General features: G+C 47.9%; 1 protein-coding gene across 1 annotated transcript; it reads left to right on the top strand.

Moving 5' to 3' along the window:
- Window positions 1-18: 18 nt before the first annotated feature.
- Window positions 19-16,799, top strand: ehd4 (EH-domain containing 4). Its single transcript, XM_062523297.1, has 6 exons — window positions 19-458; window positions 2,539-2,715; window positions 4,842-4,939; window positions 9,442-9,854; window positions 11,910-12,074; window positions 14,044-16,799. The coding sequence occupies exons 1-6, from the start codon at window positions 229-231 to the stop codon at window positions 14,599-14,601; spliced, it is 1,641 nt and encodes a 546-aa protein (XP_062379281.1). The 5' UTR covers window positions 19-228; the 3' UTR covers window positions 14,602-16,799.
- Window positions 16,800-18,315: the final 1,516 nt, after the last annotated feature.

Raw genomic sequence — 18,315 nt, 5'->3', positions numbered from 1 at the left:
TTCAGGTGAGACTCAGTGCGCACACGCATCCCGAGGCGACATAGCGGAGTGTTTCTCTGGTACAATACTAGGGTCTGTTGTATGTGCCACGTTACGCATCTGCGCCGGCGGTTAGGCTTGTTGGGCAGCCTGCAATAATCTTTGACGTCGCTTTAAAACCAGGATTAGGGGGAAAAGGGAAGTTGTGAATGCACACGCTCCTCAACCATTTTTTTTTAAAGGATCATCATGTTTAGTTGGGCTTCCAAGGAGCAAGGAGGACGGAGCAAGGAGGGAGACATGTTTCAAACTGTGACAGAGGGTCTTCAAAGCCTTTACACCAGAAAACTACTACCCCTTGAAGAAACCTACCTTTTCCATGACTTCCACTCGCCTGCACTGGAGGACGCGGATTTTCAGAGTAAACCTATGGTGTTACTCGTGGGACAATACTCAACCGGGAAGACCTCATTCATAAGGTGGGCTTACTCTTTGAATGTAATATAGGATATATTTACAAAGTTGCTTCTGAAATAGAAGACGAGACGAAGTGTTGGGATTAGCGGTTTATGCTTACTCACTCAAGGAACACATTGCGCTTTTAACAGGGACTACCTGTTGCTGGCTGCCCATAACAGCTGTTCTGTAATGCCAGTGAAATAAGTAGCATTGTTTAATTGAAAGCTACCATGACGTTCAGGTGTTTTACTTCCTATGCAAGTTTACTGCACCTCACGCTCCAAATGGCATCAATCTTGTCGCCGCCATCGCGTTAAAAATATACTTGATTCAGACATTTGATATCGTACCACACTCATGTGACTCGTCCCGGTTGTATATCTCACTGTTCAGTTGCTCTTATCAAGCTGATATGCATTAAAGTGGCTCGACTTCACCTCAGCTTCTCACGAGGGCTCCCCCACTTCAGGTCATGGGATATTGACACCCAGGGAAGTCAACAGTCCTCGGCACTGCGCGTGTGCCGTAGACGCAGCCTGCTGTTGTCAGATAATAGAGGTTGGGTGTGTGGAGAGAAGCTGGGTGTGTACCTTTTTTTGTTTGACTTTCCTGAAGTGTAGAGTTTCTGTGACCAGAGTCACATGTATGCACCGAGGCGAGGCTGAGAGTCAGGTGAACAAAAAGTAAACCTGTCCCTATTCCACCCATTCAGTGCCTACCATATAGCCTACTTCTGGATGTCAATTAGCCTACAGTGACTGCACCTATTACCTATAGTGAGCCTAGTTTACGCCAGACCAGCAAAGTAACACATACACACACACACACACACACACACACACACACACACACACTCTTCCCAAGCTTGGTCATTCACCATAGAGTTTTATAAATGGTTTATTCACCATGAGTTTTAAAGTGGTTTGAGGGGAATTGTTGAGTCATGTGGGCTTGCTGTAGCTTTATATGTTATTCCACCTACGGCAAATTCCTTTGCTGCTGCCTCTGAGTCTCATTCATATTTCATGTCAGATTGTGCAGTCTTTAACCACTCTCTCTGTGTGTGTGTGTGTGTGTGTGTGTGTGTGTGTGTTTGTTTTCTTAAAGATTATACATGGGGACATAGATTTGACCTCTTGATCAAGGTCTCTTACCCAGGATACGCTTAGTTCACAGCATGGTGTGTGTGTGCACGTGTGCGTGTGCTTGTGTTGGAGCTGCACAAGGGAGTTTCAGGAACAGCCAAATGACAAATGACTTTGTTTTTGTCTTGTCCTTGCATCCCCCCCTTTGGTCTAAGTGTGTTTGTGTTGGGGGAGAATAGGGTACTCCTCCAGTGTTTGTGCCGGCTTTGAAGTGAGGAGACAGCCAGTAGTAATTCCAAGAGCACATTGATTCATGCGCTCGCTCCGCATTTATCGCATTATCAGGAAATGGAGCAACACGCCTCCGACCTGCTCTTCCGGAGGGAACCAGAGAGCCGAGCCTCACAGGGGGCCATTGTGTTTGTCTGTCATCCCATGAGTCCGTCTCTCTTCAGACCGTTTGACTTGTGAACACTCTGTTTCCAGATCTGTCGGCTGGTGCACCACTATCACAGCAAAAAGGGTTTCCTGGGTTCGTATAACTCTGGCCTCAGATCTGTGGGCTATTGTGTCCCGGTTGAAATGATAGATTTGTGGGATATGAATCATTCTCCAGTTAACTAGAATTCAGCCACTGGCTGAGCTTCTCAATTCTGAAAGCCCTGAAACATGGATGAGTAAAGGAGAGGAAGGAAGTATGGTGGGCAGATTGCAATATTGCTTTCGTATGTTTTTTGGGTTCTCGCTAGTGAGATGAGTTTCTCTTCTCATGAAATGTCTCTTTTCACAAATCCCATCCATCTCAATGACTCATCCATTGCTGTCAGTATATTATTCATGTCATGGCTATACTTTCTACAGGTAATGTGTGTATTTTTTTCACCCCTGACTCTGAATAGATCTCATTTATGTTGAACTACATGAAACACATTTGAAAAGAGAAACTATTAAACATCTTGTAAATATCTAAACATCTTGTAATGTGTTACTGACCTATCTATTGTGCTCCTTCTAGGTATCTGCTGGAGCAGGACTTTCCTGGCATGAGGATCGGACCCGAGCCCACCACCGATGGCTTCATTGCCGTCATGTACGGGGAGAACGAGGGGGTCATCCCAGGTAACGCCTTGGTCGTGGACCCCAAGAAGCCATTCCGCAAACTCAATGCCTTTGGAAACGCCTTCCTCAACAGGTAAAGCATTACGTCACTGCTGATATCTTATGGAAAACTGAACCCGGTAAAGGTCAAAGTTTCTTTGACGCAGCACTCACTCAGTACAAAAAAATCTCCTTATAATGACTTTCCACCGTGCCCACCCAGGTATTAGCACAGGTAGACAAGACACACCTAGAGCAGATCATAAGGGTGATGAGTGCTTCTGCTCCCTTAGCTGATGTCATGCCTCCAGCTGCTACCCGCAAGGAAAGAAGACTCAGGAATGTTGCACATGCTTGGAATAGGGCAGCGGAGTCGGCACCACCAGTGTGCCTTTGCCCTGGAGAAGGGATTTGAATGATTACAGTAAACACACATATACAGGGACATGCTCAGGGGCAAAATCACCAGTGGATATTAAATCAGGTGTTGTAGGCCTGCAAGTCTCAATCCCCGTCTTCACAGGCTTGGAATGCGCTCAGTACTCATCCACTAGAAGGTTCTCTTTTGGGCTGAAGATGTTGATCCCACAAACTCACTCTCTATTTCTATCTCTCTCTCTCCTTTCCTTCTCTCTCTCTATCTCAATCTCTCTGTCTTTCTATCTCTATCTCTCTCTCTATCTCTCTCTCTATCTCTCTGTCTTTCTCTCTCTCTCTCTCTCCATCTCTATCTCCATCTCCAGATTGTGTAACAGGGGACTTAGCATCCCGTGTTGCGCTATAGTCAGTACTTTCACACAAGAGTGGTTTAATAATAGGCCCAGTTTCCCCTGTTGACTCTTGTTTGCGGAGGTATTTGTGAGGAGCGCATAGGTGCGTGCTGTTTTTAGATGCCGAGCTCCATCACTTCCTCTCTCTGGCCCCCTCGCTGCTCTCGGCCCTTTCAGACGGCCCTTTCCATAAACAAGGTCCCCACTACGCTCGGTTCACAGAGGAGGGAGGAGGCTGCGCTCCTACGGTCATGGCGACAGGGGGTGGCTGGCACGTGAAGAGGGGAAAAAAAATATATGTGTAAATTTAGCCGCGGGATGTGCAGCCAGGGTTTTCTAGACAGACTGTGTGTGTGTGTGTGAGAGAGAGGGAGAGAGAGAGAGAGAGAGAGTGTGTGTGTGTGTGTGTGTGTGTGTGTGGCATGTCTGTGCAGGGGAAACGCATAAGTGTTTCTCTGACAGCTATCCAAGTTGAGGTCAAAGGCGTTCCTGGCGTAGGACCTTTGCTCTTGTCAGGAGGAACCTCCTAACAATACTCTTTGTTTCCCCTACTCTGTTCCGTGCGTCACACTACAGATTTGCAGTGTGAGGTGTTTTTTTTTTACTCTGCTTTTCCTCCCCCAAGTCTACCAAGGCTATCCTGAATGAAAGCTGAATAACTCATATTTGAAAGTGCCTTCTCACACAGTTCTCATCCCCTTTTCTTATAATAGGCAACTATTGTGTAAGAACACTTGTATTCTGCCATGTTCCTAGGAAGTTGTTGGAAGAGTCTCAACACAGCATTGGTGCTGCTGGACATACTGTGAGAGATTAGCTATGATGTACAAGGAACCGGCAGGAACGGAATGCCACTGATGTATACGTTAGCTAGTGGTTTGGTTCTAGATCAAGTCATGACTGTAGTTTTGGCACATACGTTAGTCCTGATTACTCTCAAGAGATGTGTTTGAGGAGAACTGGGACATCCTTAAATGAATGTTACCATTTGGTAACAAAACATGAACACTGAATGCAATCAGATTGGCTGTCAGTGTGCATTAACTTCTGCTGTGGGAGAGGTAGACAACACCATCCCTTTGGTCAGCTGTGATTAAGAATAGTTGGAGAGGGATTTGTGAGTGAATCAGACCTGTCAACTTGAAGGTTATGATCTGGCCTCAACACCACCATTGCTCTTGGATATTGTCCATGTGTATTTAAGACATTCCTGAGGTGGACAGTTCGCTAGCCAGAATACTCTTTATAGTATGTGTGTCAAGGTTCCTCTAGCTTAGCCTAAATTATGTAAATAAGAACATCAGAGGGAGTTGTGCTACACTGAGTCTGACTGGTTGAATTCAAGTACCTTCTGGATGTAGCACAGATAGCTTAAGGGAAAGGTTGAGGAATCACTGTAGAAATCAGATAAGGCATCAAATATGTTCTGTCTCTCATTGGTTGGCTTTAGGTTAATCTGTTCCCAGATGCCCAATCAGGTGCTCCAGAGCATCAGCATCATCGACACGCCAGGCATCCTGTCAGGAGAGAAACAGCGCATCAGCAGAGGTGAGCCACAGCTCTGCTACGACACTATGCAGCAACTAACACTATGAAGCAATTGCACAGCACAGCACAACACAGCACAAGATCCCTGAACCCTACTGCATTCTTCATAGCATTAGTACAAGTTTTACATTAGTTCGTTTTACAAACCAGCATCGTAGTGCTGGTTTGTAAAAACCTAAAGCGGCACATGGTAAATTGGTCTCCTGGTAGATTAGTCTGGAGTCTCAATGTGTGTGACTGCACCCTAGGCATGTAGCCTACATGTAGCACATTTCACTTGCAAATTATTTATTTATAAATTTTTTTTTTAGACGTTTCAGTGGTTGACATGAAACCAGTTGTGCCTTGCACTTCTTCAATATATATGTAGAAGAAACGTGCTGGTACACTGATACAGTGCAAACAGTCATCTGTCTTGGTGCGATTGTGTGTGAGCTCACCTCATTTTAGGCAGTGCAGTGTTGCTGTCTAATGTGTGGAAGGGTGAGACGCAGACAATGCATTCTCTGTAGTTTGTTTTGGGTAAGACTCATTGAAAATCAAAGTGATGCCTCAGCCACCTACTCCTAAACAAACACACACACACACAGACACCACACACACACACACACACACACACACACACACACACACACACACATTATCCTCTCTGTGCATACCGTTATCAGATTCAGTACTGTCACACTTTCCCCTTTTCCCTGGTGGAAACATGAGCTTCAGGCCCACCCCCGCACCCCCAACTCCAGCTGTGGATTACCCTCCTGCACCTCTCAGCTCCACACTTCTCCTTTCTCTCTTGTTCTCTCACCCTCTCACTCTTTCTATTCCTCTTTTTGGTGGTATGTGCAGAAGAGGCACCTGGTTGTGTGTGTGTGTGTGTGTGTGTCTGTGTGTGTGTGTGTGTGTGTGTGGTAGGGTATGAGTATGGGCTGGACAGGTGCCAGTGCTCACAGGGAGGTGTGTGTGTGTGTCTTTGGAGGGGGCATTTGAAGGTTGTTGTTTAAGTTGGCAGTCAACTAAGGGAAAGACCAGATAAACCAGCAGTCTGTGACGCTGGAGTTTTTCCTGTTGCAAGTTTTATGCTTGTTTGTAGTTGATCTCTTTGTGCGGGTTGATTAGAGAGTGTGTGTGTGTGTGCATGCATGTGTATTTGCATGGGTGCCGTGTGTGTGTGTGTGTGTGTGTGTGTGTGCACACACGCGTGTGCTGGCATGCCTGTGTATGCGCGCGCATGTGCATGTGTGTATACATGTGTGTGCCTAAATGCATGGGGTGGAGTCGCTGGGCGTATGATGCAATCAGTGGAGAAGTGAAAGTTCTTGGCTCGTGCCTCCAGTGAGCATCTGGAAAAAGCCTGGCAATGGTGTGACCTGCCTGCCATTGTGTGAATGAATAGTTTGGTGGGGACACGGCAGTCTGCTATGCAGTACGGGTGTAGTCCTGTGTCCGGTCTTTTGCAGGCGTGCATGCATCTTACCGTTTGCAGAGTCTTTGCAGTCTTCTGAAGTTTGTTATAGTCGGACAAGTATTATGTAGTGGTAATATGGAGTGGATAGACACTCCATTGTGGAGGCAGAGGGTTATTAGGCTAATTCTACTGCGAACTGTGTGTCTTTGTGTCTGTAACATTTCGTGTCGTAAGACAGTCATTACATTACAGATGTAGCGATTCCTTCGACTGCTGTGTTGCTGGCTGCGTCCATCACGGAGCTGGGAGGTGGTCAGTGAAGTAGTCTGTCCACTGTCTAGTGCTGACTGCGTCGCTCTAACCTTCAGCAAGGCAGACAGTCTGCTGTGAAGGCCGTGTCCCGCCCCAGGGCTCTCTGTGTGTCGCTGCATGTCAGTAAGGTAGCTCCCTGCTTGGCTCTCATGACCAAATGGGCTGCCTGGGCTTGCTGCTGTGCTGCTGGTGCTGGTGCGGGTGCAGTGGGGTTGTGGGGCCGGGGATGGGGGTGGGGGGTGGGCTGGGGTGGTGGGGTTTACGGACGTGGGGCTCTGGGCGTTAGCACATCTGTTCCTGGTTTGCCTCGTTCAGCTGAGGCTGCATTCCTCCAGCCCGCGCCGCTTCGCATTCTTCTCGTGGCCCATCATCGGGCGGTGGACTGGATCGGGAGTCTGCGGCAGACGTCTATCTCGAGCTCCCCGTGCGTTTCTGCAAGCAGCTCCGTTTTTTTTGGCTGTGCGCGTGTGTCGTCACTGGACGATTAGCCCTCGACATAGCCGCACACTTACATGTACGTCAGCAAGTACTGGCATATCACAGATCGCATAGCGCAACCTATTACAGTAACAGTCTGATGTCATCTTTATGATGTGTTGACAGACATAGATTTGGCTTACATTTGTATATGGGACTCATATAGACAGCAAAGCCAGTGACACATACCCATGAAGGACTGAAGCAAGAGATTGTCTGGGACAAAACGATAAGACTCTCGAGATACAACTCGGTCTCTAGTCTGTTTATCGCTCACTGTCTCTTAGTAACAGTAACATAAACATTGCACCTTTATCGTGATCGAAATTATAGATACTCGCGAACATGCTAAGGTATGCCATATGAATCCAAACCGGTTTGCAACAAGTCATAACCGGTTTTATCTTAATAGGAACATTGACCCTATGTCAAGTAGTGGATTTAGACTTTGGGTTTGGAAATGTATGATTGAATGTTTGAGTGAGTTTGTGAACTGGGTGAACCCTTAAGAAGCATGTTAGAGTGATTTCCATTGGCCCCGACGGTTCCCACACTAAAAGTAACTGCTAAGGGTCCCGCCCAAATAAGGACTTGGCATGGGGTGCCTGCATCACTGACCTCCTATGTAATCGCTGCTATTGTTGTTCTAGCGGCCAAGTTTCCTTGTCTGCAGGGTCATTTGGAAAACGTGTTAATTGCGCCAAGGGCTGCTCACAGTCATTGCGAATTTGTGGCTGACCTTCCTTCCGAAAGTCAAGAATGAGAGGGGTCACAGTAGTGCTTTTTGTTTGAGCACGCTGCATCATTGCATGTATGTGTTTGTGTGTGTGTGTGCACTCAGTGTACCATGTGCACACGTGTGTGTGTGTGTGTGTGTCTCTGTGTGGATGTTTGTGTGTGTGTGTGTGTGTGTGTGTGTGTGGTAGGCTCTGTGGTGGTTTAACTGTGTGTTTGGGGGGAACATTTGTGTTGTAAGCAGTTGTTCCTGTTACCAAGGAGCAGATTTATTTTCTGGGAGCTCCACCCCACACAAATCAGTCCATGGGTCTGAGCGCAGTTCATCCCTGTGTCATCAGTCATCTGTCTTAACCGTCTTCTCCTCTTCTTGGCCTTTTCCTGCCTCTCCCTCGGCTACACGCTATATCTCTCAGTGCTCCTTAACCCCAACACACGCACACACACGCGCACACACACACACACACAAAACATTTCTCCATCCTTCCTTGTCTCACTTCCCCTTCCTACATCTTTTTCGTTCGAAAGCGTGTTCATCATCTGTCGTTTCCGTCACCCGATCCCTCTGCCTGTCATTAATTATGAATGGCTCTAGCACACCTTGCGTGTTATTTAAACCTGAGTGCCGGCCAGGCTTGGTCTGTGACATTGCATGCAGTATCAATGTGCTTTGCTCACTGAAAGCAATCTGTCTGGCCTGGCTGGCTGATCAGGCTAACTGCAATCTCTCGACTCTGGTGACATGATGAAGATCAGTGTTTGGATTGCATACAGTACATGCATGGGTGTTGATGTGGTATTTAATGACAAACACTTTACAATTTACAACGTGAGTTTAGGAAGAGAGCATGGGCTGTCAGGGTGGCACCAGCGGAATTACTCACAGATGTGACAGGCACCCTCCCCTGTGTCTGTGTTTGTCTTAGAGAGTGTTTTATGTCTTGTACATTTTTGTCTTTAAATACCCTTCTAATCACGCTGAGAATCTGGCTGTCATCTCGCCGTGAAACCTGTGTGTGTGTGTGTGTGTGTGTGTGTGTGTGTGTGTGTGTGTGTGTGTGTGTGTGTGTGTGTGTGTGCGCGCGCGTGCGTGCGTGCGTGCGTGCGTGTGTTTTAATACACAGATGTTTTAACAGTGTGTTAATCTCACTCCATTCCATCAGTTTAACTATTTGCCAGTGACGCCACATGCCAGCACTCTCGGTGATAACCTGTGGTGTTTCTGCGGTGTTGTCTGTGTGGTCAGAGGAAGGCCTGACCCCTTGCTGCCCTGCAGCACCTGACCTGGGGCCTCACGCTGGATGTTTTGACCCTCCGGTGCCACTGTTTGTCAGGATGTGTCCCCTCTTAGAATGCAAACACTGCCACTTCGCCTCTGCACGTGTGCAACGCAGGCATCTCACACCACAGCCAGTGTCCACATCACTTACTTGGGCAATTCTTGCCCACCACACACACACACACACACACGCACACACACACACAGACAGACACTTCTCACATCTTCATTTCTGACTTCACCGCACCTCTCTGACTTCCTCTTCCTCTCTCCCCCCCCCGCTAACGCTAGGCTACGACTTCTCCGAGGTGCTGCGCTGGTTCGGCGAGCGCGTGGACCGCATCATCCTGCTCTTCGACGCGCACAAGCTGGACATCTCGGACGAGTTCTCGGAGGCCATCAAGGCGCTGCGCGGCCAGGACGACAAGATCCGCGTGGTGCTCAACAAGGCCGACCAGGTGGACACGCAGCAGCTGATGCGGGTCTACGGCGCCCTCATGTGGTCGCTGGGCAAGGTGATCAACACGCCCGAGGTGGTGCGCGTCTACCTGGGCTCCTTCTGGGCCAAGCCGCTCCAGAACACCGACAACCGGCGCCTGTTCGAGGCCGAGACGGCGGACCTGTTCCGCGACATCCAGAGCCTGCCGCGGAACGCCGCCCTGCGGAAGCTCAACGACCTCATCAAGAGAGCCCGTCTGGCCAAGGTACGCCCCAGCCATGCCTCCATATCTCTCCCTGGCTGAGTGAAACGGTGTTGATTTTATTAGTCAAGCACACCTACTCAGTCATGTAGGCCTAGCATAGGTGTCTGGCGCCGTTGGGTCACATCTGGTTGCACCATACGTTAGTTTTATCTTTGCTTTACCCCATGTCCCCACTGTATCAATACACTACAATTTAAACCCATACACTCACACCTCCTCGTCTCTCACCCCCCACAGAGACGGAAATGAAAACTGAGAGATCAAGTTCTCTGTACTCTGTGCTTTGTCTTCTATCTAGCTCCCATATGGTGACTACCAGAAATAACAGCTTGATTTTATGAAATAAATGAATAATGGAATAGATGAAGATTAGGATTGATTAGGTATGAGTAAAGCATTGAAATGAGCTACAGTAGATGTTAAAGGGTGGATGACTTCTCCGTTGTGGTTGGTGTTAGCCTGTCAGCGTGGTGCTGCGGGTTACAGAAATGATGATGCTGCCCAGACCTCATAAGGTGCAGTGTTGATGAAACGTGCCTCCCATGTGAAACCAATTATCGCCACAGCTCGAGTTCATCATCCCCACTCTGAGAACATAACGCTGACCCCTGTACTGTGGAGCTATATCATCCCAGCACGTGTGTGTGTGTGTGTGTGTGTGTGTGTGTCTTCAGGGAGACCGGGTGTAGGGGAGTGAAACTGGTACCAGAGACTGGCTCCTGAACTCCGACCCATCGCTTTCACACACACACGCACACACACACACGCGCATACACACACGATCACACTCATCTCAAGTGTGTATGTTCCCGTGAACCTCTTGTGCATTCTGACATAACCTCCCATCACTCATGCCCTCACGCACACCATTCATCTAAGGCACACTCTCCCCGTTGGTAAACACAACTCTCTCCCGACTCTCACGCTCGCTCCGCCGTTCTCTCTAGTAAGACAGGCCCTTTAAAAAAAAAAAAAAACGAGCGTCTTATCTCTTCCGCAATATTTTCCAGCTCGGCGGCGCAAACAGGAATCCGCCGGGGCTCCGCATTCCTTCCTGCGGCATGAAGGTCCACGTGAGGTACAAGTGGAGGGAGCTTTAGTGACCTTCTCAGCCTCTCGCTCTCTCTCTCTCTCTCTCTCTCTCTCTCTCTCGACCCCACCTCCCTGACACACTCGCACTTACAAAGGCATGCACACACACACACACACACACACACACACACACACATGTCTACTTTCCCCTGCTCTTAGCAGGCTTGCCTTGACACACTGTGTGTGTGTGCGTGTGTGTGTGTGTGTATCCGTGTGTGTGTCCGTGTACTCTGTGACGTGTCTCTCACCACCTGCCCCCCCGCCCCACCCCCCACCCCCCATCCCCAGTCTGTTTAGCCCTCAGCCTTCCCCCCTTTCCACCTTCGTAGCCCAGGGTCTTGTTTTTTATTTATTTTTTTTCAAAGAAGAATAAACATTCCTGACAGAGGGAAGACACACGCTCTTATTTTGGCTCCTGCCGAGAGAGAGCGCTTCCTCATTATTGAGGAAAGCTTTTGAGTAAACACAGGACCGCGACGTTTCCCCTCTGGCTACGCCGCTGCTAAGGGGAGGCCGGGGGGGGGGGGGGGGAGAGAGACTGAGAGACGGAGAGACGGAGAGTGACCAGAGGTGCGTGAATGACCCCACCAAACCCCGAGGCCGCTCCGATAACTCCCCGTATCGCCACGGAGCACAGAACAGAAGGTCGCGACCGGTGAGAGCAATAACAAATTGCTGTCTGAAAGGCATCTATTAATAAGAGCCACTCCACCTAGTGCTTGTGTTGAGCCCTTGACGACGCAAGTGCTTATCACAGATGACGTACAAGAGCTCTGCTCATAGAACCTCTTCTCTACAACCTCCCTAGTCAAAGCCGCTGATTGGTCATGTGTTGTGTTCATTCATGTATATTAGTGAACTTAGTGCATATGCCGTGGTCAGCGTATTTCCGTTTTCTCCATGTATTGACACCCTTTCCTTGTTTCTCTGCCTTTCTTTCCTCGTCCACGTGGCGCTTCTCAGGTGCACGCCTACATCATCAGCTACCTGAAGAAGGAGATGCCGTCGCTCTTTGGGAAGGAGAAGAAGAAGGAGGAGCTGATCGCTCGTCTGCCCGAGATCTACCTCATACTCCAGAGGGAGTACCACATCTCGCCCGGAGACTTCCCCAACGTCAACAAGATGCAGGTGAGCCCACACGTCCGCCCGCCCCCCTGGTCTGTCCTTGCCCGTCCTGGCCTGACTTCCGAAATGTCCCCGATGCCTGTTGTCCATCGTGGTTGTCAAGAGCAACCCCATAGGGCTACAGGTTTATCTATAGGTTTGAGTTTGAGTTCAGTGGGAGTATACCTGCTGCTAGAGCTGCAAAGTGAGGTCAATTGACTAAAATGGTTCAATGTGATGTTGTCCTGCTAGGTCAGAATCAAGATATTAAGCACATTTATATCTTAATATGTCCTTGAGTCCTCCAGCCTTGTTGCATTCCTTCCTGGCTTCCTTGTTTCCTTCATGCCTGTGTTTTGTATCAGAGAGAAGGGCTAGGATGTAAGGAAGGAAGGAAGGAAGGGAGGAAGGGAGGATTGAATGAAAGAATTTAGTATTACCCAAGGGACCTTACAGGACCCCTGCTGTAACCATGGCGGCCACCGCTGCGTGTAGGAGCTACACGCCTTAATTACAGTATCTTATAATTACAGCCTTTATATTCCTCAGCATAAAGCTATTTTAGCAGTCCACCAAGCGGACGCGATTTATGGGCGAGTGGGGGGGGTTATTTCTCTCCGCGTTTTTCAGGAGGACTTTCAGCACGGATTTATGCTCGTGACCACACATGTGTAATGTGAGGGAGTGCAGGCATTAGCCGAAGCCCTGGAGAGCCCATCAGAGTGGACCAGGGCCCAGTGTAATCCGGAGGGGGACGTGTGTGTGTGAGTCGGAGCTGGCCGGTGTCGGCCTGGGGAGTTGAGGGAAGTGAAGCTCCATTAAGGTTGATGTTTTTCCCCACCCGCCCTTTGGCCGTGGCATGAAAGACTTTTGGAGCTTTTGGAGCTTCAGTTCCTGGGGAGCCCGAGGAGCTGCCAGCCAGGCCTGAGCTCAGTGGCGATGACCGTCCAGGAGGACCCAGTGACCGCATCCTCTCCCGGGCCACTCCCGAGAGGCCTTGCCCTTTCCTTGGCGTCCGCGGCCCGCAGGCTGGGTCCTCTGATGGGGGAGTTCTGTGGAGTTGGGGAGAGTTTGGGCAGAAATGCAGCTGAAATGGTGTGTGTGTGTGTGTGTGTGTGTGTGTGTGTGTGTGTGTGTGTTGGAGTCTGGAGGAACGCCCTCTCTCTGATGAGGAACAGCAGAAAGCTGTGCAGCTGAGAGCTCCCTAACCAGGAATTGTGTTTCCTGCACAGATGACATATTGAGTGAGAGAGCGTGTGTGTATGCACGTGTGTGTGTGTGTGCGTGCGTGGGTGAGTATGTGGATGCGAGTGTATGTTTTTATGGGGCTTTTTTTTCTTTCTCTTTTATCTGTGTATGTTTGTGAGCCAGCAAAGCAATTGAGTGTCCATGTAACACAACAGCTGGACCACCCGTCCCAGTCCCAGTCACACACACAAACACACACACAAACACACACACACACACACACACACACACACACACACACACACTCCTGGTGTTCTGCTCAGGGTCACTCAGCTGCTCTCCAAAGGGGAGGGTGGAGGCGTGTGTGCTCAGGGCCAGGGGGCTATGGGAAACAGACCTGGCTCGCGCTCCCTTGGAGAGTTTCGTAAGCTCTGACTGCATGTGATGTGAAACGGTTCTGAAAAGATATGCACGAGCATGATTGATAAATGATTCAGAATCGTCTGTCACGATTGCAATCACAGGATAAAAGGATTCATTGTGCAATGGAAGTTGTTTTTGTTCTGGTCTGGTTTCTCTGACACTGTGCTTGTGTTATGTTCTTGTGTGTCTCTGTGTGTGTGTCTCTGTGTGTGTGTGTGTGTGTGTGTGTGTGTGTGTGTGTGTGTGTGTGTGTGTGTGTGTGTGTGTGTGTGTGTGTGTGTGTGTGTGTGTGTGTGTGTGTGTGTGTGTGTGTGTGTGTGTGTGTGTGTGTGTGTGTGTGTGTGTGTGTGTGTGCGTGCGCGCGCGCGTGACCCCTCCACAGGAGCAGCTCCAGCACTACGATTTCAGCAAGTTCCCGTCGCTGAAGATCAAGCTGATCGAGTCCGTGGACAAGATGCTGAGCAACAAGATCTCGGGCCTGATGACGCTCATTCGCGAGGAGGAGAGCCGGCAGCCGGCCAAGATCGTGACCGGCGGCGCCTTCCAGGGCTCCGAGGACAGTCCGTTCGGCCGCGGCTACGGCGAGGGCATCAGCGCCGGCGCCGACGCCGACGAGTGGATCGTGCACCGCGACAAGCCGCGCTACGACGAGATCTTCTACACGCTCATGCCCATCAACGGCAAGGTGACGGGCGTCAACGCCAAGAAGGAGATGATGAACTCGCGCCTGCCCAACACCGTGCTGGGCAAGATCTGGAAGCTGGCCGACTGCGACCACGACGGCATGCTGGACGACGAGGAGTTCGCCCTGGCGCAGCACCTCATCAAGGTCAAGCTGGAGGGCTACGAGCTGCCCAACGAGCTGCCCGAGCACCTGGTGCCGCCCACGCACCGCAAGAACCCCACCGCCGAGACCCTGTTCAACCACCAGGAGGACTGAGGCACGCCGGGTCCACGGAACCGAGAGACTCTTCCTGGCCCCGTAGCCTTCACATCCCCCCCCCCCCCCCCCGCCACTGTGGAACTGTTACACTTATCATTGTTTATTTTATATCAAGTCAAATGCAGTTGATTTTACATAATATCTATGTTTCTTTTGCTCCTTTTTTTGTATATTGTTATTGTAGAAAGTAATATTTTTGCGTCTCTTTGTCACCATTGCTCACTGGATGTGTGGTGCATTACTGAGGATGATTAGGCAGACCTGGCTCAACAGATGGCCCCAGCGTGCTAACTAATGGTCTGGTCGTGGTCCTCTGATATTTGCCTTCCCTCTCTCTCAACTCCAGGGCTCGTTCCGAGAGCCGGCCGAGCGCTTCAGAAGCGTCCCAGGTCCCAGACTGGGTGCAGTCTTAGAGAGCGTTATTAGAGTGGAGAGCACAACCTCATGACTCACAGAGTTTGTTCTTGCGCATCGTGTCGCCTCAGGCAGGGCAGATCTGCGTGAGTCTGGTGTCATAAGACATGCTCCTTGCTCCAGAGGCGTGGTGCGTTGACCTGCATTCATTTCAGTTTGATAAGAAGTGAAGATGCATGTCATACATTTAGGAATAGATAATATATTAGTAATTGATACTAATTATATATCAGTTTAAAAACAAACCCTTTCATGTTTATATATTATATACATTTTTGCTTCTTAGCATTCCATTGTTAAAAGCCCCTCTGAAATGGTAAATACATTTTAAAGCGCTCATTGTAGTTTACGCATTTGCCTTAGTCCGTTGCTCTAAATTCATTCCAGTAAAAAATAAGTAAAAACCAAAGACCGAACACAAGGCTGAATAAAACTATTTTATTTCGTACTAACAAAAAGTATTTCAAAGGTTAATTGAAGTCATTTCTTCATCTTATACTTAGTTGACGCCTGAATACAATATGTATATAAATTATATGATTAGTAAATATATATTTGACAATAGTAATGAATGTTAAGATTCAATGTGTCATTCTCTCCTTTGGCCATTCATGGGGGGAGTGACAGTCAACCAGACTCCCTGTGGGTCCTCTTTCCTGTGCAGAAAATTGCTGACAAGTTTTATTAGGAAATCAAAGATAATCATAGAAGTTTCACTTCCATGTTCTAGAAAAGGAAACAGACCTTGTTTAATACAGACATTCGCCTTTTTGTTCTTTGTTTGTGAGATTTTTTTTTCTCTTTCAGTTCTTTTGAAACTTTCCTGGAAAGGTTAGACGTCATACTTACAGGCGATGGGCTCAATTTAGTGAAACTCCTCGAAAATAAGTCACGTAAAGAATGCTTTGAACCCTTCCCTGTGTGACGTGACGACCTGAGACAAGCGCAGAGCTGAGCGAGACATGAGTGACGTATCCAAAGGGAAAAGCTTTATCTCCCCTCTAGCACTGTGACTGAGACCCCAAGCACTTTCAGTAACACCTTCACACATGTGCATCTACTCTGCTGTTGCCAAAGTTATAAGTGTGTTGTACGCCCTGGGTGTTATATGTAATGTACACAGAGACACACACACACACACACATACACACACACACACTTTCCTGAGGCATGTGTTTATGAAGGGAAGTTCAGCCTCCCCTGAACACACATCCATATATCTGCCTTAATACCCTTCTCTAAAAACTGCTGACGTTGATTAGATTTAGGCCAGTGGTGGTCTTCTACATTCAACTGTGTGACCTGACCCTTAAACCTTAAATCTGTTCTCATGCGTGCCTTTAAAATCAAACAGCGTGCTTATTTGGCAGCTTTCACATGTAAGGATTTTGTGTCTGTTATGTGTTTGGTGGGTTTTTAAAGCAGTCATCTCAATGAGGGGCACTGCATGTAGGCTACTATTGTTTCTTATAACTAGTTAGTACCATTCAAATGCTATGATTTGGTGCAGTTTATCCATTCCTGTAATCCTGTTCACTGTATTTTTTATTTTATTTTATTATTTTATTTTTTTGTTGTTGTTGAGGATCTGTCATGGAGTTATCCTGCCGATAACAGCCTTAAGAAGGGGAGACGGCCTCTGTCCTCTGTCAACCTTTCTGGAACATGGACTGTTGTGATTATGAATGTATGAATATTTCTCCTTTTAACAAATTGTATTTGATGTCAGTGCCCGTTAAACAGGGTTACAGAATGTGGATAGTAAAGATGTGAAATAATAAGTATGCGTTGTCTTTCTTTTTTATTTCAATTGCTTTCATGGCTCAAGTCATCAGTTCATAGGTATCTTGCTGGATTGCAGAATTGTACTAGACAGTTGATTTCTTCTGTTGTTTTTTTCTGTATTAGATTAGACCCTCCCTATCATACGGTCATTTTATCAGATAATTGCCTAGCGTTCGATTTACAGTACATCAGGTAATTTGCTCCCAAATTAACATTTAACAACCAGCAAGAGTAACTAACAGACATGATGTCACCTGCCGATATGCCAGATCGAAGTTTGATTGCCCATATGACCCTTGAACAACATACTTTGTATGTGTGTGTATGTGCGTGTGTGTGTGTATGTATGTGCGTGTGTGTGTGTGTGTACGTGTGTGTGTGTGTGTCTCTCTGCATGTTTTATATCTGCAAAGAATGTTCATTTTCCCTTTATGGGCCTGTTTCTTGAGGCTATCAGGCTGTTGTAGCAGGCCCGTCGTGCCCCCTGCCTGGCGAGGCTGACCATTGTCCCTTGTGCCGTGCCAGTGTCAGGTGAGTAAGCAGTGAGTATGCAGTAAAACTCCTGCGCTAACGCTACAAAGGTCACCTCGCGCTGCCTCTACCCAGTCCGCGAGTAAACGGCACACTCTGAAGCAGTAAGACATGTTGAGATTTCCTCTTCTGTTGTAGCTGAAAAGCTGACTTTAACACCACAAGGTAAGAGACTGATGGTGCCTTACTGCTCATCTTTCACTTTCTAGCAGGCCCTCCTTAAATACACAGCTTAGTTGGATGGCAGTGTAGCATACTTCACGTGTGTAAAGGAGACTCGTTTGAAAGCAGGAATGGTTAGTTATTGTAAAACTCTGTCTTGCATGTCATTGTGATACAAATCTCAGGGTGATCATACAGTATGTGGTGAAATACTGTTAACGTTAACAACAGATAAAGTTCATCTGAAGACAGGAAAGACACTCAACTTAAACATGATCTGATCCATTCCAACATCCTGTAATGTTAATTCTCTCACAGTAGCCTACTCAATTGCAAGAATGTAAACACCAAATGTGTTGTTTATTAAATGATTTCCTCTATAACTGGTACACTTATTTCTAATGTAATATTGTTTATAGGGCTTTTTGGGGGCTTTTTGGCTAAACATGGCTGAGACTTACAGTACTGTAGGTCATACTGTGAAATTCACAATGCCAAGAATTTTTACAGCGCAGTTAAGTGTGAGTGATTGACTTTAGTGTCAGCAGAATAGAGACACTAATTACCCCTACATATCTCAGTAGTCAGGATGACACTACAGTCAGTACATTTTAACACGAAAGAGAATGAAATACAAAATATTCCAGTATCACTGGGCTTTGTCATAGATTTACTGTGTGTGTGTGTGTATGTGTATGTGTGCGTAATGCATGCGGTGTGTGTGTGTGTGTGTGTGTGTGTGTGTGTGTGTGTGTGTGTGTGTGTGTGTGTGTGTGTGTGTGTGTGTGTGTGTGTGTGTGTGTGTGTGTGTGTGTGTGT

This window comes from Sardina pilchardus, chromosome 20 (genome assembly GCF_963854185.1).
Source record: "Sardina pilchardus chromosome 20, fSarPil1.1, whole genome shotgun sequence".
Classification (NCBI taxonomy): Eukaryota; Metazoa; Chordata; class Actinopteri; order Clupeiformes; family Clupeidae; genus Sardina; species Sardina pilchardus.
This window is presented reverse-complemented; position numbering and strand designations above follow the sequence as displayed.

Excerpts from the sequence above, each read along its gene's own strand:
- ehd4 (XM_062523297.1), top strand. The coding sequence starts at position 229 with ATGTTTAGTTGGGCTTCCAAGGAGCAAGGAGGACGGAGCAAGGAGGGA. Across the intron at positions 9,855-11,909 it reads AGAGAGCCCGTCTGGCCAAG|GTGCACGCCTACATCATCAG; the intron begins GTACGCCCCAGC and ends GGCGCTTCTCAG. Across the intron at positions 12,075-14,043 it reads CCAACGTCAACAAGATGCAG|GAGCAGCTCCAGCACTACGA; the intron begins GTGAGCCCACAC and ends ACCCCTCCACAG.